The sequence below is a fragment of the Mus pahari genome, chromosome 2 (genome assembly GCF_900095145.1).
Source record: "Mus pahari chromosome 2, PAHARI_EIJ_v1.1, whole genome shotgun sequence".
Taxonomy (NCBI): Eukaryota; Metazoa; Chordata; class Mammalia; order Rodentia; family Muridae; genus Mus; species Mus pahari.
Genome location: NC_034591.1, coordinates 149,439,814 through 149,460,721, shown reverse-complemented (window position 1 = coordinate 149,460,721; position 20,908 = coordinate 149,439,814). Strand labels below are relative to the sequence as shown.

Sequence of the window (20,908 nt, the reverse complement as noted above, 5' to 3'; positions counted from 1 at the left end):
ATTTCATTTCATTATTTCCACGTATCTTTCATACTTCGGTACTTATTATTATTTTATAGCATTGCATTTCAATAATTAAATTTATCCATTTATGCTTGGGTATTAAAACATTTCAGTAAAATAATTTTTATGAGTAGGAAAACTAAGCACCCACTGTAAGTTTGTTGCTGTGACAGATTTAACACTGTTCTAATTAGCTTTTGAATAACAGGGTTAGTAGTGATTCACTTGCTGTCCAGTGTGCGATAGAGAATCTGAACCCAGTTTGTTTTGTCACTATTATTTGCTGATCACTTGAGATTAAAAAAAAAAAAATCAGAGGACTTGAGGAATAGAATATGCAGAATTATAAGAGCTAAATACATTTTGAATTGTAGCTTACGTTAATTTTATTTATGATTTTTAGTTTTATTCTTAGCCTATTATCTAGATTGATACCTAGTCTTCCATTAAAAAACATGTAAGATTTTTATTTTATGAGTATGGGTATTTTTGTCTACATGTAAGTATGTATTTCATATTATGCATGTCTGGTGCCTGCAAGACCACAAGAAGGCGTCAGATTCCCTGGACTTGGAGCTACAGAGGGTTGTGGGCTGCCATACTGGTGCCAGGGACAGACCCTAGGTCCACTAGAAGAGCAGCCAGTGCTCTTAACCACAGCCATCTTTCCAGCTCCTGATCATTCAAGTTTGTGTTAAAACTTTTAGTTTACTTTGTGTGTTTGGGGACTTGCTGGTGTATGTGGGTCCATGTGGAGGTCAGAAGTCAACCTCAGGAGTCCTTCTCAGATGTTGTTCACCATGGTTTTTTGGAGAGAGGCACCCTTAGGAGCTCACTGAGTAGGCTAGGCTAGCTGGCCAGAAACCCCTAGGCATCTTCCTGCCATCTTCCCAGTGTTGGGATTGTGAGCCTGTGCCACCATCCTGAGCCTCCTGTGTGGTCTCTGGGGAGAGAGTCAGGTCCTTGTTGCTTATGTAGCAAGGGAGCCATCTCCTCAGCCCACGGTCATCTTCTTGCTCATTCATCCAAATGAACAAGCAAAATGATGTAGGGTGATAAGAGCTCAGAGAAAGAAATTGGTAGATCCTTTAGTATTTTTGAAGTAGAGATATAAACTTTATTTTACAGTATTCAGTATTAGTCATCTCATTTGTACTTTTACACATTCATTTTAATAAGACGGATAACTTTGAATGTAATCAGCAAATTGTGTAATTTATTAAATATAATATAATGTGAGATAATTGATTTAAGATAGCAATAAAACTAGTCAAACCAGAATTGTTTTAGTATACCATAATCTTATAAGAAAGTTTGATAGTCTCAGATTGCCATCAGAGATGTCTTCCTAAGTCACTTTCTACATCAGGTTAGCAGCAGAAATTAGGTTGACTCAGTAGGATCTTTGAAATCTATTAATCTTGAAAAAATGCAGCCGGTCTTCCTTCTCCTTCTCCCTCTCCCCCTCTCTTTCCCCATCTTTCTCCCCCCTTCTCAGGAACCAGTAAAATAAACAGAAATTGAAAAGCAACCTCACAATAAAAAAAAATAAAATGAGATTTTACTAAATTTGGTGGAGTTTCAGTAGGTTTTATGAAAAATGAACATCAAAAAGATGTAGAAAGAGCATGGGAGCTGAGGGAAGCAAGAAGGAAGTTGGAGGCCATTTCTAGTTTCTTCATCTGAGTTACAGTTTGGAATCTATTGCGAGCAAGTTAAAGGAATTAGTGATGAGAGAAGAGGTAGTTGTCACAGATCATATGCAAATAATATGGCAACAAAATAAGAACTACAGATCAGCAGTGGCTATGGGGAATCATTCCATTTGTATACACTTTTCCCAGGATGCCGCGTTAAAGTCCAAGGGAAGCTGCTGGGAAGTGTTGGGAGGACATTCTTGAAATGTCTGATAGAGCAGAGGCCTGGATTCCGCTCCAGTGTGGATGGGCTGGGTCAGATGATCTCCTTGACTTTAGATAGGGATATAATGGGGCTGGACAGGCAGCTAGCAGTTATGTACATTTGATCCTCTTCTAAAGGATCCAATTTCATTCTCAGCACCCACACCAGCAAGCTCACAGTCAGTGTAGCACCACCTCCAGGAGATCTGATACCTTTGTCCCCCCAGAGTACCTGTGTTAATGTACACATACCTACATGCAGATACAAACACCTACACATAATTAAAAATAATAAAAATAAATCTTAAGAAGATGAGGACATAGTACAAGTGTTAGGTAAGCTTTCCCTGCCTAAGATACTTTTTCAATTTGGATATCTATTAAAGGAAAAATTCTTCTCCCCAGATTGTGAGAAGTAAGTAAACAGGGCCAAAAGTTGTCTCTCTATCTCTGGCTTTAGAAAGGGAAAATGGTTCCATTCTCCTGACCCATTGACTTGCCATGGTCTTTGTGTAGGTGTAAAATGTGAGGAAGAACAGCGTCTGTGGTCCAGGTCAGCACTGTAGGAGTGAGCTCTCTGGCTGTTGTTAGGGGGCTGCTCTGAGAGCTCTGCACAGGCATCTCTAGCAATCCTCATGATCCCATGAGAGGATTATGGTCACTGATATTCTGAAAGTGCATGTTAGCTGGGAACGATGCCACACTCCTGCCATCCCATTACCAGGGCCTTAAAACAGGAGAATCTTGAGTTTGTGGCCAGTGTGGGCTATATTGTGAGATCCTGTCTCAGAAAAAGGACACTAAAATAAATAAAATGTAAAGTGCGAACACAAGCACTTTGTGTATTACAGACTGTGCTTCTAAGAGCTAGAGAGAGGAGAGCAAGGTTTATAGACATGATGAGAGCAGCCATAGGGATTTTAATTTTTTCCTTTACTCCCAGTTGTTATATTCTTCCTACTGTGATTTCTTTATGCCTTTACACCCTCCAGCTCTTAAAGTAGGCACAGTTATCCATCCATTCATCAATCCATCCATCATTTATCTAATCCATTTTTATGAACAGCACACATTTTGTAGTAGGAGAAACCAAGAGTTCTAAAGTAAACACTTGAAGCCTTAAGGTTAAAAGAGTATACCTTGTTTTTACAAGCCAAGCATTCAAACAGGATCATTTCTCTTGCTTTGCCTTATTTGTGATAGAAGTCATCTCTTCATGTCCCCAGTTTAAAAGCCACTTACCATTTTCTGAAGTATTTGGTGTTTGAATAGTGACTGTAGGAGTTAAACTCCTGCTAGAGTACACATTCAAGTTAGACACAAGGAAATAGCTGGCTCCCCTTCACTGCTTACCTTTCTACTGATATACACTGTTTTATATTTTATTTAAGATAGGAAGGAGGCTCATCAGTTAAAAGTACTTGTCGCTCTTGTAGAGAATCTGGGTTTGGTTTGCTCACATCAGGCAGCCTATAGTTACCAATAACTCCAGTTCTAGAGGATTCTCCATCCTCTTCTGGTCTCCATGGGTACCTGCATGCACGTGTTCATACACACACACACACATACATACATACATACATACATACATACGTACGTACATACATACATACGTACATATATACATACATACATATCAAAAAATAAAAATAAGTATATTACTTACACGTAAATTTTATCTTAAAAACGACCTATTGAAAGAAAATGTGAATATTCAAAAAGTTGGGGTTTTTTTTTTTTCAAATTAGATGTTAACTTCAGTAAGTGTTTCATGAAGGAAATGGAATAGTGTTTAGTTTTTGATCTTTAGAAAACATTGTTTACTATTATATATAGTTGCCTAATAATCTCGTATGTGATAGAGAAAAAATAAATATAGTCTTTCATTAGCTATATATCCAATATTACTGACACTTGTGAGTGATAGTGCAGGGGCACGGAACAGTTCTGAATGGTCAGTTTATGAGTGTGAGCTTTCTTTGGTGGAAGTTCAGCAAGTATATGTCAGCCTTTACAGGTGGTGGAAAAGATAACCCGTGGTTGCCCATCTGGACAGTCACAGTGCTGACTTATTGGGGAGATACCCTGCCACCCTACCTTTCCAGTCTCAGGACTCCTGGGCTGGCTTCCAAGTCCTTAAGTAGTCTCAAGTTCTCATCTTCCTGTCTTCACTCCCAAGTGTTACTCTTACAGGCATATTATGCAGCAATGTGCCTCTTTTTGTTTTTTTGCACTTTTGTTTTTTTGAGGTACTGAGGATTGAACGGGGTTTCCTGTATGCTACACAGATAATCCACCAAGTGAGCTATATTCTCAGCCCCTTACCTGGAATATTTCTTATTGGATTAAAAAGTTAATATTTGCATGTATGATCCTATCCGATGCCTCTTAAGGTTTGTAGAGGTAGATGTTGTTATATGTTCACATGTTTAGTACAAGTTCTCTGAAGACTGACCTGCCTAGCACGCAGGCCATTTAAAACTGTAGCAACACTCATGGAATTAAGCATTAGGAGGAAGCTTTCTCCAGCTTTCAAAACAAGGTTAGTATAGGTTGGTACAATGCAAGACTGGGTTCACTAACACTGCTCTTGTGTAACTGGGAAGAATGGGTATAGCCTTGATCTTGACGTGTATGTGCACAGAGGGTATTGCAGCTCTAGATTCAGTGTTATATACTTTGTAATCTGAGAAGCACTTGCAAACTGAAGTTAATGATAACGTTTAATTTTGAGTCATTCAATAAAAGAGTTTCATATTAAATCTAAGCTTACTAGAAAAATTTTAAAGGAAGGATAATAAATTACAGAAAAGGAGGTCACATATGAACATAAGGTGAATGTTTGGAATAATTGTCACTAAATCATTTTGTATTTTATGACACATTGTCATAGCAGCACTTTTGAGACTTGGATTTTGATGCAATAGATGGTAGGAGTTTCCATTTTATACTCATTCAAGGGATGAGTACTGACCTAGACCTCCGTCTTCTCTTCCATCTCAAACCTGAAGGTTATGAATACCGATGGCACCGGGAGGCGAGTGCTGGTGGAAGACAAGATCCCTCACATATTTGGGTTTACCTTGCTGGGAGACTATGTTTACTGGACTGACTGGCAGAGGCGGAGCATCGAGAGAGTACACAAACGGAGTGCAGAGAGGGAGGTCATCATAGACCAGCTGCCAGACCTCATGGGACTGAAGGCCACAAGTGTTCACAGAGCCATTGGTGAGTCATCCCAGAGTCTCTGAGAAGTGGATCTGGACCTAGAAAAGATAAGAGAAGTAGCAGAGTGTAAAGGTGAATCGTTGATGTTTGAGTCAACTTAAAATCATCTTTACTATACCTGCCTTGTGTTCTGACGTCACAGTGTGATCCGTTACATGTAGATCCATAGGCAGCCACTTTCATCAAAGGAACTCAGTGTCCCATATACATACATATATATTATATACCATATACATATATATATATAATACATATAATATATATGTATATGGTATATATATATATATATATATATATATTTTGCCCTTAAGTTTACAGCTTACTGTAGGTATCAAACATTTGTTCATACTTTTTCTCATGGATAATCCCAGTACTGTTTGTTTGTAAAAGTAGAGGTAGGTCAGGACCAACAGAAGAACCATGTCTTTATGAACCAAAGTATGTCCTGCTTTAAAAGTGAGTATGTGTTAATAATGACAATGTTTGTGTTTTTCTGTATCTGTTGAACCTATTTTCTTTTAGGTTCTAATCCCTGTGCTGAGGACAATGGAGGATGTAGCCATCTTTGCCTATACAGGCCTCAGGGGCTTCGATGCGCCTGTCCCATTGGCTTTGAGCTCATCAGTGACATGAAGACATGCATTGTCCCCGAGGCTTTCCTTCTGTTCTCACGGAGAGCGGATATCAGACGCATATCTTTGGAAACAAACAACAACAATGTGGCCATTCCTCTCACTGGTGTCAAAGAAGCTTCTGCTTTGGATTTTGATGTCACAGACAACAGAATTTACTGGACTGATATATCACTGAAGGTTAGCAAAGGAGCTTGAAGTGCTAATGCAGGGGCCGAAAGCCAGAGCTTGAATCACAGCGTCGTGCATCACACAGAGGCTTATACAGCTGGCTGGTGGGAATTCACACTGAGTGTGAATTATAGCATCCTGTGTTTCCCCTAGCTTTAATATTGAGAAGCTTACTGAGAACGTGAGAGGAAGCACCTGACTAAGACTGGAGGCTAGTCTTTCCTAGATTGTGGCTTTATTTCAGATAATTGTTCTGCACTTGGAACTTGCAAAGAACGTGAAATGTTGCAGCCAGACATTTGGCTTCTAGTGGTATTTAAACAAACTTGCTAATTGAGTGGGGAAACGTAAATAAACCTTGGGTTTAACTGGGCGATCTGCCATCTTGCAGGACTCTTGTATTAAATGAGAGTATCTGCAGATACATACCACTCATACACCACTTGGCCTAGAACTTGTAAGGTGGTATCATCTATTACTAACTTTTAAAATTTATGGGGTTCAAAACTATAATGATGATATAAAAATTGGTTTTGTTTATATTATGAATTTAGAAGGGCTAAGATCTGAATTGGCACAGTGGCCTAGGGTACTTTCAGATGTCTTTAGAAAGCTGACTGCAAGTAAGCATTCTGGTCCCACCTTGTTCACTTGATTACCTAGAAATTTCCAAAGAAAACCCGTTTTTTTGAGAGATGGCTCCATGGGTCAGAATGTGGTGATGACCTGAGTTCAAATCCCTGACACCCATGTGAAAGGCTGTGCACGTCTGGACTCCAGTGTTGAGGAGTAGAGGGAGGAGGTCCTAAGAGCTCCCTGGCTTGCCAGGATAGCTCTAACAGTGAACTTCTGGTTCAGTGCGAGACCCTGTCTTAAAGGAATATAGTGAAGAAAAATGATGGAGGAAGACACCCAGTGTTCGTCTCTGTCCTGTGCCTGTGTATGCCCAGTGTGCATAATACACCAGACAAGAAAAAATACACAGGTGCACACATGCACACGCATACACACACAAACACATGCACACACGCACACACACATGCACCAACCAGGCATCTGATTTCATTGCCTTAATAGGAAGAAATTTTGATTCTTCACTTTAGAAGTTTCCCCCTGAAGTGGCTTAATTATAGTTGCATTTATTTGTCACTTCTGTGTCTTTGTACCACCAATGAAATCTAGGCTTCTGAATAACTTTTTTAACCTTAAGCTGTGTGTCTTAGTTGCAAATTTTATTTTTACAGACTATTAGCAGAGCCTTTATGAATGGCAGTGCACTGGAACATGTGGTAGAGTTTGGCTTAGATTATCCAGAAGGCATGGCAGTGGACTGGCTTGGGAAGAACTTATACTGGGCAGACACAGGAACAAATCGCATTGAGGTATCAAAGTTGGACGGACAGCACCGGCAGGTTTTGGTATGGAAAGACCTTGACAGTCCTCGAGCTCTGGCACTGGATCCTGCTGAAGGGTAAATAGCTTTATGTATGTATTCTTTACAGCTTCATCACACAGTGGCTATGATTACATCCTTGATGTCTTAATGTTTATTAATAATGTGACAACTACATCATAGGAAAGATTTATTTTAGAACTAGTTATCGCTGGGCATAGAGCCTCAGATTTGTGGGACCAGCACCTGGCATACTGAGGCAGAAGCATTGCTGGGAGTTCAAGACCAACCTTATTACATCATGAGTTCCAGCCAGCTACAGATTAACAACCCACCACAATAACAAATGAACAAATAAAAGGGAAAAAACCCAAGCTGTTCATATTTTGCTGCTTAATAATAATTCATTACTAAAATTTAATTCATTATAACATTCACTAAAGAAAGTGAGATAGGATTCATAATAAAATATTCATTGATCAGCATTAATATTCTGAGTGAACAGTGTTTTATCGTTATTGGACATTGCTTGCTCTCTCTCAGATTCCTTCAGTATGTAGAGCCCCAACCTCTACTAGAAACCCACTAAAACAGTGTTCCATCCTGAGAAGCAACTAGTGTGGTCCTTCACTCCCAAGGTCTGGTTTAGTTACCAGTGGTCTAGAAATAACTAGGTAAAATATTCAAGAAATGAGAAGATTGTAAGTTTTAAATTGCTTTTATTATGCTATGTATTTTTTATTAGTTACTAATCTTTTTGGGTCACATTTATACATTAAAATTTATCATAGGTAAATATAGAAAAAAAACCACAGTTTATATAGGGTTTGTTACTATCGTAGTTTCAGATACACAGTATTGAGGGGCAGTGTATTAGAATGTACCCCCTGCAGGTAAGGGGTAGAATACTATGTATTTTAAAAAGTGCCATTCATTTTTTAAATCAATCAATTTCTCTCTCTCTCTCTCTCTCTCTCTCTCTCTCTCTCTCTCTCTCTCTCTCTCTCTCTCTCTCTCTCTCTCTCTCTCTCTCTCTCTCTCTCTCTGTGTGTGTGTGTGTGTGTGTGTGTGTGTGTGTGTATATGTATATATGCAAGACCTTGCCCCAAAAGTTGCATTTTAAGATACCCACTAATTTAAAGTGGGCAATTAGTACAGTCTTTATTGTAAACTTCGGAAAATGTTGGTGTTATGCAATAGACTAACTAACCGTTCATTACAGTGCACTTTCTTTAGGTTAACAAGAGTTAAGCATGTTTCATGTAGCAACATGAAACATCTGAAAATTAAGAAAACAGTTTCTTTCTTTTTTTTCTTTTTTCTTTTTGTTACAAGTTTATGTAAAAAGTAGAAGAGGACATGTGTAATATAATACTCTGTTAAATAAAGTTAAAAACAAAATTAAAGTATCCTTTCATATTTATAGGTGCATGAGACTATCTTAATAAGAAAGCCATCTTAATAAGAAAGTCATGAAATGGTTGTGTGGTTGGATATAATGCTATCTCAAGTTAGTTTTAGATTTACAGGATTTTTCAGAGGGGAAACTAGGAAAAGGGGATAATATTTGAATTGTAAATAAAGAAAATATCTAATTAAAAAAGAAAGAAAGAAATAGTTTCTAATGGAATCCTCACATCAAGTTCACTGTTAGGTCTTTGCACATCTGTGGGAGGCCATGTGAAGACTAGCTTCTTGGTACACCAGAAACTGCGATGGGATTGTGGTGCTCTTTGCTTAAGCACGAGTCGCCAATCAGATAGATTCAGTACTTAGAACTGAGGACTCTAGTACAGGTTGCCCCTGGCAAGGGTGAAATTTCTATCATAGTTGTTTCTCTTTGGATCGCTGTAGTGTATGCATGGCTCTCAACTGACACAAACAAATGCAAGCAACTCTAATTTTCACAGCAGATAGATTGCTACCAAGTGTACTGTCAGTTGGCAGACTGTTGAGTGAATGTCTGTCCTTAAGTCTTTCATGAGAGCCAGCATGCGGAGTGATTGTCCCAGTCTCAGTGCTAACACTAGCAGCTGACTAGCTTAGCTGGCAAAGTGTTTGGTTAAGAGTAAGGTTCTAGTTCTAGCTATGCCATGTAACTGGCTTGGAAACATGACATGAGCAATTTCATACTTCTTTACTGTTTGGCCTTCCATATAGAAAAAGCCCTAGGGAGCATTAAGATTAAACCCTCAGAAAAGTAAGGTGTAAGTAGATCATACCTTAAATGTCATAAGGATATTAGTACTTGTATTTATTGCTCAGACAACATACTAGGATGGTATACATTGTCCTTATTTGTGTAGTACCTTCTCTTGAGCTGTATAACCAAATATATTTTCTGACTTTGCCTTTGATATGAGCCTTTCAAAAGCCACTGTTTATTTTGATATTAGTGTACTCTTGCAGCTAGTTTTTAAAGAAAGTTGATTTATATAAGTTGGAAGGTAAACCAGTATTTAAAAATTTGAAGTTGCTTACACTCGGAGATACAGAAAGATATTTTAGTAAAGTGTACAGGATTCTTAGACCAGATTGTTAATTCTTTTCTTGATGCTAGTTTTACAAGTGTTAGTGCTGCAATAAAGAAATCATGGTTTGCCTCTGACTCCTGTCTGGGTAGAAAGGTCAGATTGGATGACTGAAGAGAGCCGTATGGCCACACCTTTGCAGGAGTGCTGGGCACAGTTAGCTGGAGATGACTAGATGCTTGGAGAATGTAGCCATGGCTTTTTATCCATTTACTTGACTTTCTATAGTTTTTTTTTTTTTTTTTTCAAGTTCATTCAGTTACTATACATGACTGTGACCCCTTTCTTCAGAAAATCAAGCTGAACTGTTAAATTTCCACTGTTTTGAATCCAGGTTTATGTATTGGACTGAGTGGGGAGGGAAACCTAAGATTGACAGGGCTGCTATGGACGGAAGTGAACGCACGACATTAGTTCCAAATGTGGGCCGAGCAAATGGCCTCACCATCGACTATGCTAAAAGGCGGCTTTACTGGACAGACCTGGACACTAACCTAATAGAATCCTCAAATATGCTCGGTAAGCCTCACTGCTTCTTGCTTAGGTGTTTATGGAGGCTCACTGGCTGCCCTTGTTTAGATGCTCTGGCTGACACTTGGTATCAGCAGCTATTCTAGAATTGCATATTTTTATTGTTGTTGTTATTAGACACCTAGTTACTTGGATTTATTTATGTATTATGCAAAGTTTTATTACTGTTGGATCTGTACTGATATTTATGAAGGGATTCTCCTGATATGCACATGTATTTTCCCCCAGCTTTTTGTGGAAAGGAGAATGAAATACTGAACTGTAAGTACTCATGCACAGGAAATAAAACCAAAATCAAAATAGACTATAGGAGTTTAAAGAAACTTAGTGATTTATAAAGATGAGTTTTAGGCATGAGTCAGACTACAGATGGACTACTTTCAGAGGCCTTATCTGGTTTTAGGATTATTTTTAAATGAAGTGTTCTATTTTAAATTGCTTATAAATTTAATGGTTCATATGTTACCTTTTTTTTTTTTTTTTACCCAAAAAGATAATTGTTCCTCACATACTGATGTCTCTCTCTTGTTTGCTGACTTTCCCCAAATAGGCCTCAACCGTGAAGTTATAGCAGATGACTTGCCTCATCCTTTTGGCTTAACTCAGTACCAAGATTACATCTACTGGACAGACTGGAGCCGACGCAGCATCGAACGTGCCAACAAAACCAGTGGCCAAAACCGCACCATCATCCAGGGCCATTTGGACTATGTGATGGACATCCTGGTCTTCCACTCTTCCCGGCAGGCAGGGTGGAATGAGTGCGCCTCCAGCAATGGGCACTGCTCCCACCTCTGCTTGGCTGTACCCGTGGGAGGCTTTGTGTGTGGATGCCCTGCCCACTACTCCCTGAATGCTGACAACAGGACCTGCAGTGGTAAGTCACAGTGTACCCTGGGGCAGCTAGGATTAGAAGACAAAGCAACATTTTGAGAATGCTTCAATTTATTTTTTAAAGAGTAAACATTGTATAATACAAAGGTTAAAACTGGGGAGATATACCAGTTTTTACCATTCAGTTCATGATAGCAATTTAATTTCATACAAAGTTGCCTTTTACTTTTGACCTTAAATATTTAGTAAAAAATGTGTAGTGTCAGAGAAACATATATATGTTCATAGGTGATGCTTATTTATCATAAGGGAAGAGCAATGCGTGCAACAGAACAAAGAGAATTCTAATATATTTCTTTGAAATACATAAAACAGGACAAATAGCATTTTCTTTGTGTTTGAAGTCATACAGAAAATGTACATGAAGAAGTTAAACCCAGGGTGAAGCAGTGGTTCACAGATGGGGACACTGCCCATGTGTGCAGTCTTGATTCTAGGTCTTCTCACCTCGTCTGGGTCCAGAGTTTGACATGATGAGAGAGAAGATGTCAAAGCTCTGCTGTGAAGAGACACCATGACCAAGGCAACTCTTAAAAAGCATAACATTTAGTTGCAGCTGACTTAGAGTTAGGGGTTTAGCCTATTCTCGTCATGAAAGTAAGCATGGCAGCATGCAGTCAGACAAGGTGCTGAAAGTAGCTGAGAGTTCTGTATCCAGATCCACAGGCAACAGGAAGAGAGTGATACTGGGCCTGGCTTCAACATTTGAAACCTCAAAGCCCACTCCACAGTGTCACACTGCCTCTAACAAGGCCACATCTCCCAGTGACCAAGCATTAAAATCTGTGAGCCTATGGGGGCCATTCCTATTCAAACCACCACACTCTACAATATCCTTTTAAAGGTTGACCAAAATTTCACATTAAAAATGAACATACAGGGAGGCTGGAGAGATGGCTCAGTGGTTAATAGCACTGACTGCTCTTCCAGAGGTCCTGAGTTCCATTCCCAGCAACCACATTGTGGCCCACAACCATCTGTAATGGGATCCAGTGCTTATTTTTATTTTTATTTTTATTTTTATTTTTTATTTTTGGTATGTCTGAAGACAGCAACAGTGTACTCATATATATAAATTAAATAATTCTTTGAAAAAATGAACACACAGTGCTAACAAAAAGCATGTTACAACATTGTTTGCTATGGAAAACCTGGTATATGGCTTAACTATATATAGAAGCCCATGTCTTGAGGATTAGATAAGAAAATTAGTAAATGGTCAAGAGATATATAAGACATCAGGCCAGGAAGAGTCTTGGGAGACAGGAGACTAACAGTTTGGAAGAAAATAACAGCTTAGTGTAAGATTTTAGATATAATTAATTAGTGAAATCACATTGTCATTATCTGAAAAAAATGTATCATATAGCAAAGGATTTAATCTTTTCTGAAATAGGCTTCAATTATACACAAAGAATACAGATGATAATTCAGCAGTTATGCTTTAGAGAATCCCACACATTGTATTTTTTTTTAGCAAATAACTTTAAAAAAATGTTATACTGTTATGATTATCTTTTTAAATTTATTTATTTTTCTTTTGTATGGATTGGTGTTTTGCTTGCATATTTATCTGTGTGAGAGTGTCAGATCCCCTGGAACTGGAGTTATAGACACTTATGAGTTGTCTTGTAAGTACTGGGAATTGAACCTACGTTCTCTTGACTAGCAGACAGTGAGCGTTTTTAAGTGCTGAGCTATCTCTCCAGTCCCCCCTCAACAATTTTTTAACCCTTAATTTTTCTCATTTTAAAAATGTGAATAACAACTGTAGAGTTTCTGTGGGAATGGGTGAAAGGTGATGTGGCCCTGGGGAAACCTAGACCACAGTGTGGTGGTGATGGATGGTGATGGAAGGAGGCTCGTGGACTCTGTGTGTGCTTCAGAGTTAGTGAGAATATTGGAAATAAACTTAGAGGAGAGAAGAAGAGAGGTGGAGCAAAGCAAAGATGGTTTCCAAGTTGGTGTCAGAGTCAGCGCACTAGCAGAGGGCTTGTATTTTAGAGCTGCAGGTGTGGGATTCCCTACAGGGAAAGTGGGGCCAGCAGACCAGGTAGCAGGTTTTAGACATGTGATGTGTCGGCTCTGTTACACCTACTCAGGTCCATCCAGCCCTGACTGGATTGTAGCATGGAAACAGCCTTAGGCTTTATTACAGAAAAGGGCAGCACACCAGGTTTGGGTTATGGGCCATAGTTTTTAATTCCTTGTGGAGAATAAAAAAGGGTCCTGGCAGCTAAAATCACTGGTTTAGGAAGACAAGTTTGCAGAGGGTACTGAGAATTGGCATAGCCAGAGAAGCAATCAAAGCAGACAGCATTGAGGTGCCAAAGAAGAGATGAGTTGTCGATGGCTGCTGAGAGGCTAGGTGAGGTCTGGAAAATGGTTTTTAATCCTTTAGATTATTTCCATCCATTTGGCCAAAGATGGTCTTAGTGACCATGAGGTGGTAATTTCCAGGAAGTGATGGCAAAGGACAAGTTGGAGTGGGTGTGAGCAGTGAGCCTGGGAAAGGAAGAGAGGAGTAGGCAGTCAGAACAGGCATCTCTCTCAAGCACTCCAGATTTCGGGGGAAGGAGAGAATGGTGTGAGGACTGTTAGAAAGAGGAGACATAAATAGCACTTCTGACATCACTGTGCATGTGCCCCGTTGGTTGGTTGGTTGGTTGGTTGGTGACTGATCACCGTGGGGAATCATTGCTGCAGGCACCTAGGATCTGTTGTCGGACCGTCTGATACAGTTAGCAGTGCTCCAAGGCTTCTTGTGTGCTCCTTTTGAGTAACATTTAATATTTGCATGTAGTTGTATTACATCCATGTATTAGGAAGAGCTTAATGTCTAAGTTCTTGCTTTCAAAAACATTCCAACATAATTTACATCATGACTGATTTTAAAAGCCAAGTCAGACCAGCTTGTCTGTGACCTCAAGTGTGACAGTGCTTTCTAGCTCATGCAGAATAAAAACCCTGACTCATACAAGGTTTTTTAAGGCCCAACATGAACAATATCCCTCACTTCATAGCTGCATCTTTATCCCAAACACCCAGTTTCCTTCTCGAACCTATGATAAGTTTCCTTATCTACTATTCTTTAATTTGCTTTCTCTATAACAGACACATTGGTCTAATTGCTTGTTTTAAATATGCAAATCAGTCTCATTTCAGGACTGTTGATCTGCTTATTTAATATGCCTGGGATGGTCTTTTTGGAAAACTCCCATCCTTCATGTCTAAGTCTTTGCTTACTTGTGACCTGCATAGCAAGATGTCGTCTGCAGCACTTACTGTGGGACACCTCCTTCCACCGCTATCACTGCCAGGCCCACTGCAGCCTTTCTATAGCACTCACAAATCTTCGTTGTGTGTACTGTAGTCTGTGACTCCACTGTTTACACATTGTAACTTCCTTCGTTTTGCTTATTGCTTGCTGTGTATCCCATGAAGCAGCAGCTTTGATCCTGGTGCCTTCACGGATGTATCTGAGGTGTCTAGACTAGTACTTCTGCTGTGTGGTAGGCACTCAGGAATTACTGTTAAATAAAATGAATGAAGAAATGGGGGTGGTTCTGGAAGAATGTGTGGCCTCCCACTCAGTAGTTTAATGGTCTCGAGAAACCTTTAACTTTTCTGAGGTGCAGTTTCCTTATCTGTAAAATGATAATATATGGATTAAATGGCATTCCTTGTGGCATGTGATGTGTTAGAATATAGAGATTAAGTGACACTCTTAGTGTTGAGTGGTGTGTTGGAATATAGGAATTAAATGGCATTCTGTTTGATGTATGATATGTTGGTAATGTAGGGATTAAATGGCATTCTGTGTGATGTGGGAGTTTTCCGGTCACACCTACTTATTTTCATTCCTCCCGCTTTATTCTTTTACTTAACAAAATCAAGGCTAACGGGTTGCCTTTGTTGTCATTCCAAGCTTATTTATTTACATGATTTTTTCATTCTTTCATTCAGTATGTGTTAAGCACTTAACAACATGATAGGCCTTATTGTAACCATTGGAAAATACTAACAATGAATGAAACAGACAGAAATACCTGCCTTCGCCAACCTTCCATTTCCCTGGAACTGCTAAGATGAACAGAAATATCAAGAGAAGAAAATGTGGGGGCAGAGATTGCAAGGTTAATAGGGCTGTCAGGAAATCTGTACTAAGGTGGCGTTCATGACAGGACTTGAAGGAGTTGAGGAAATGAGCTTTGAGGATGTCCACATGTGACCCAGGCGGTTAGTGGATGGAGAGTGAGTAAGAACGTTGGGGGACGAAACAAGAAGCTAGGTCTCGCAGTCCCGGCTTTGACACACTGGTGGCCTGATGGTACTTGTGTAGACTGGGAAATGATGTTCCCTCTGCACAAATTGAGTCCCCCAGGTATACAGCATGGCTCCTAGTTAGTGCTTTTGGTACCATGGATGACACAGTCTTATGTGGTAAGGTTGGCCTGGAAGACAGTTCTGTTCTTACCCAAGAGCAGCACCTTTCTTTAACTTACTCTTCTTAACTTACTGATGCTGTCTGAAAATAGCTGAAGATGCCTCTGCTTCCACCTCCAGCTTCTTCATGTTCTCTTCAGTGAGGGAATGCAAGGCTAGGAAAACCTAGTGACTTACGGCCTTTGTTGGTTTGTTTATTTATTCACTGTGTAGCTGAGAGCTAGTCTTGAACTTCTGATCCTCCTGCCTCAGCTTCTCAAGTACTGGGATTATAGGAATGTACTACTGTGCTTAGGTTCTTTGGTTTGTTCTGTTTTTTAAAAAGGTCTTTCTATAGGAGATGTGAGAATGTGGTTGAGGGTGGAGAATGGACTTAGACTTTTTAAGTGGATGTGTTGTGTCACTTTAAGCATGGACGGTAAGAAACTCAAATTATCAGCTTCTGAGAAATATTAAATAAAAATTAACAATTGTTAACTTTTTAATTAAAAAATTAAATTACACTTCAGTTAATTGTGTGTATACATATGGACATGCTACATGCTTATTTCATGGCATACATGTGGAGGTCAGAGAACAGATTGGAGGAGTTGATCCTGGAGATGGAACTTGGACCGCCAAAATTAGTTGCAAGTGCCCGCTACCTTGCTGAAGGAGCCACCTTGCAGGCCTATCAATATCTTGAGTAGATTTCTTGCTTTTGTTGTTGTTGTTAATAAGCATCTATTTAGAAATATTTGATTTGGTTTTGCTTGTTTTGAGGTGGAGGTTACACTATGTAGCCCAGGCTAGTCTTGAGCTCTTAGACTTAAGTAGTTTTTCTCACTCCTGAGTGACTAGGACTGCAGCCATACACAGTTTGGCGTCTGGCTTTATCACACTACACATTTCTAGAATAAGATCTACAATGACTGTGGAATTTTGTGTACTGGTTACAGTTTGACTTGGAAGACAATACTCAACAAAACTTATTAGGAACCATTTTATATTTGGTTGTTTCTTGGACAGGAAAATTGAGAACTAAAATACCAAGATCTTCTAAGTCTGACTGAATCTTAATACAAATGGCACTTAAGAAAATAGTATTGCCAAAAAGTAAGATAACATTACAGCCATTCCATGTAAAGTGGGTTCTTATAGCCAAACTCTTACCAACAGTGATCAAAGTTATTAGGTCAATGTGTGATGGAAATTTATAATAGAGTGGCTATTTATTGAATCTTCTAAACTGGATATGAGCTTTTATCTAATGAAGAACTTAACAGAAATGCAGTATTGCAATTATCAGGTGTCTGTCAGTGCCAGTGAGTTCCTTTGTATCCAAATGAGTGTGAGAAAGCCCCGAGCTACAAGTAAGAGCTGTGAAGATCAGGGGTCAGGCAAGGAGCTCTGGCATGGCTTCCTGTGCCAACACCCTTGAGAAGGATGTGTCTGTTGGGTTTAGGTATTGGCTGAGCACCAAGAAAAATAAAGTATCATCACATTTATGTGTATAGAATATAGCAACCCTCTGCCCCCACTGTCATTTTTTTGTAGTTTCTATTACCTGTAGTCAGCCTCCATCTGGAAATAATAAATTGAAAATTCCAGAAATTATTCATAAGTTTTAAATTGCATGTGGTCCTAAGTAGCTCAGTGCAATCCGTTTCAGTCCTACCCATGATACAATACGTTCTTTGCCTAGCACTTCCATTCTTTCTGTGCTGCACTCTGTGACCATCTCTTATGTTAGTCAGCTGTCCTGTGTGCTTGTGTTCAGGTGGTATTAATTCTCCTTAGTAGTTTCCCTAAAGCAAATAGTATGTTAATGGCAATTAAATTACAGTATATTACTACAATTTCTTCTCATTGCTCTGTTTGCCTGCCTGTAAGTATGTCTGTCACATGTATGCCTGGTGCTCACTGTGTGTCAGAAAGGGACATTGGATCCCCTAAAATTACAGTTACAGAAGGCTGTGAGCCACCATGTGGATGCGGGGAATTGAATCTTGTACCAAGAAGAGCTCTTAACCAGTGAGCTGTCTATCCAGCCCCTTAAATTAAATTAAATTTAATGATAAATATATATGTATAGGGAAAATATAGCAAATTAAAGAATTGGTACCGACAAACTATATCAGTAAGGGGGAGGGGGCTATATTAGGGTTTAAAAAGTACTTTTATACTTTTTAAACTTTAATACTTTTAGGTATTCCTGTTGCTGGTAACACTCTCAAATGCCATTTGTTTGTTTGTCTGTTTTGACGATAGGCTCTCATCATATAACACAGGCTGACCATAAAAGTCACTGTAAGCCTCGTTCCTCTACTTCTCAGATGTTATCATGAACTGGAGATGACTAACGAGAGGCTCAGTCCCTGGGATAGGGAAGTGTTGTCTTGGACACACTTTCTCATTTCTGAATTGGTATCATCTTACCATAGAAACAGCACATTTAGTTAGTGAAGTTATAAATACTTATTGTAGTTTTGTGTCTTGTGGTTTTTTAAAGTTTTCTTTGTTTTATCAATCTTTTCCTTCTCCCTGCAAAGCAAATAACCATTTATGTTATTATTAAATGATTAATTAAAAATAAGATCTTTGGTATTTTTGCAAGACAAAAAAACAGGCTAGATGATTGAAAACCAATGGCCAGGGGGTTGGAGAGATGGCTCAACAGTTAAGAGCACTGATTGCTCTTCCAGATGTCCTGAGTTCAAATCCCAGCAACCACATGGTGCCTCACAGCCATCTATAATGGGATCCATGCCCTCTTCTGGTGTATCTGAAGACAGTAACACTATACTCAAATATATAAAATAAATAAATCTTAGAGGTAAAATAATCAATGGCCAGAGATATCTAGGTACAAAATTATAAATTATTCCTCTAATTCACCTTTTTTATAACTAAAAATGAGACATACAAATAAATCTTTTATAGAGTCCATCCCTTTTCTGTAATTCTAAGAGTGATTAATCTTTTCCCTGCTAACATCCTGGGCATTTATTCAGATGTAACCGAGCACTGAATTGTTTATCAAATGCAAAGCTCTATTAAATGAAAGAAGACATAACAGTCATTTAAGATGGAGCCAAAGGTCTAGTAATAACTGTGCAACTGAAAAATAGTTAGGTAAAGGCCAACTGGAAAGGGGTAAGAGTGACTAAAGAGACACGGAGTGAGCATGGGATCCAGAGTGGGAGGATNTNATCTGCCTGGGAGTGGNGGAGGTCAGGGAAGCNACACAGAGGATGTGGAATGGTCCCAGAGGAGTGGGTAGGATTTAGAGGTAAACAAACAGAACAACTCTGGGCAGCACAGCACAATCAGAGAAAGCAGGAAGAAGATGTAGGCCGAGGGGACAAGGGATGGGAAACAGTTATAACTGGCTTGATAGCCAGAGTGCTGATTATTCTCACTTTGTAGGGCATTTCTGGATGCATGTCAAAGAGTTCTTCCCTTAGCTTTACTATACCCTTTCAATTGGAGGTACATTAACAGCTTCACCAGACCTTGGGGGTGATGAAGACCCTAGTCCCTCACTGTGTTTTAGATTTGCTTTTTTCTTTTTAAAGCTCCTACCACCTTCCTGCTCTTCAGTCAGAAGAGCGCCATCAACCGCATGGTGATTGATGAACAACAGAGCCCTGACATCATCCTTCCTATCCACAGCCTTCGGAATGTCCGGGCCATTGATTATGACCCTTTGGACAAGCAGCTCTACTGGATTGACTCTCGACAGAACTCGATACGAAAGGCACATGAAGATGGTGGCCAGGTAACTCAGGCTTAATCCGGAGTTCATTGCTGACTAGAATTGCTCCAACTGTCCACACTGCTTCATTTGTGTTCAGGGGAAATGGAAGATCATATTTTTTATTTTTAACTTCTCAAGTTAACTGTACCCTAGAAACATGATGATGGCATTGGGTTGGACATTTTATCAGGGAAAAGAGGTCGTTAGTGACTTTGACCACTGGTTACATCTACTCATGCCATCTTTCCATTATCCTGGTGTGTGCAGAAGTACAGGTCTTGAAATCAAGTAGATCTTAGTTCCGATCCCAGCTCTATCACTCATTAGAAATCTTAGTTAACTTTTTTGATTGAACATAATGCAAGACATAAAGCCTCTACCTGTTAATTGTAGGGATTGTACAGATATAATTATATTACTAATTACCTTTTACTTAAAAGACTCATTGAGTAAGAAACATAATCTTAGTAAAAAATTAAAACTCCAACAATTTGATCCAGTATTTTTTGGTAACTCTTTGGGGACTGCAGGATGAGAATAATGATATTAATCAGTCCCATCTGTGCCTATGTCCGAGCCATGGATTTCAGTACTATTTACACTTCCTTCCTTGCTGGGCTCAGTCAGTGTTAGCTTCAGATTACAGTAGCCGTTGGTTGTCTTCTTTACAGCAAGCATGTTACATTTCAATGTGTTAAAATATAGGGAAATGAGTGTCTTACCTTATGGTGAAGAAAAGGGAGGGTGTCATGTACAGGGTGCTGAGGATCATTCAGCAATGTTAGCCGTGTGCTCATACCTTGTACTCTATCTGTACCTTATTCTCATAGGCCAGTGGTGGTAGCCAGTAACTGGTAGATAGAAATTATACAGCCAAAGACATGGCAAATAAATTAGGTATCTTTTTGAAAGGTTGTATTAATTCAGAATCCTAGTAAATGAAATAAAATTTATTTGGACCTACTATATAAAAAAATGTGCTTTTGGTTGACTATGTAAGAAAAAATTACATTAATAATAGTAATATAATAATAATTGCTATTGGGCTGGAGAGATGGCTCAGCAGTTAAGAGCACTGACTGCTCTTCCAGAGGTTCTGAGTTCAATTCCCAGCAACTACATGGTGGCTCACAACCATCTGTAATGGGATCTGATGCCACCTTCTGGTGGGTCTGAAGATAGCATCAGTATACCCACATACATTAAATAAATAAATAAATCTTTTTTAAAAAAATGATTCCTGTTTCCCCATATAGGCCAGTAGTCCCAGCATGCAGGAAGTTAAAGTGTGGCAAGTTCCAGCTGCAGAGCAGTGTGTCTGTGTGAGGGGTGGAGGCCTAGCATGCAGCTCCATGGACTGCAGGGTGTTCAGCAGCATTCCTGGCCTTCACCTAGTAGCTGCCAGTAGGATTCCCACATTTTGATATCAAAATATCTGT

At 39.3% G+C, this 20,908-nt stretch overlaps 1 protein-coding gene across 1 annotated transcript in view; it reads left to right on the top strand.

Moving 5' to 3' along the window:
• The window catches only part of Lrp6 (LDL receptor related protein 6), a 122,882-nt gene that overhangs the window by 74,992 nt on the left and 26,982 nt on the right, over positions 1–20,908 (top strand). The window contains exons 8-13 of the mRNA XM_021188702.2: positions 4,916–5,132; positions 5,655–5,944; positions 7,180–7,406; positions 10,194–10,378; positions 10,941–11,267; positions 19,288–19,490. Coding sequence (XP_021044361.1) covers positions 4,916–5,132; positions 5,655–5,944; positions 7,180–7,406; positions 10,194–10,378; positions 10,941–11,267; positions 19,288–19,490 — 1,449 coding nt within the window. The remainder of the gene's footprint in view (positions 1–4,915; positions 5,133–5,654; positions 5,945–7,179; positions 7,407–10,193; positions 10,379–10,940; positions 11,268–19,287; positions 19,491–20,908) is intronic.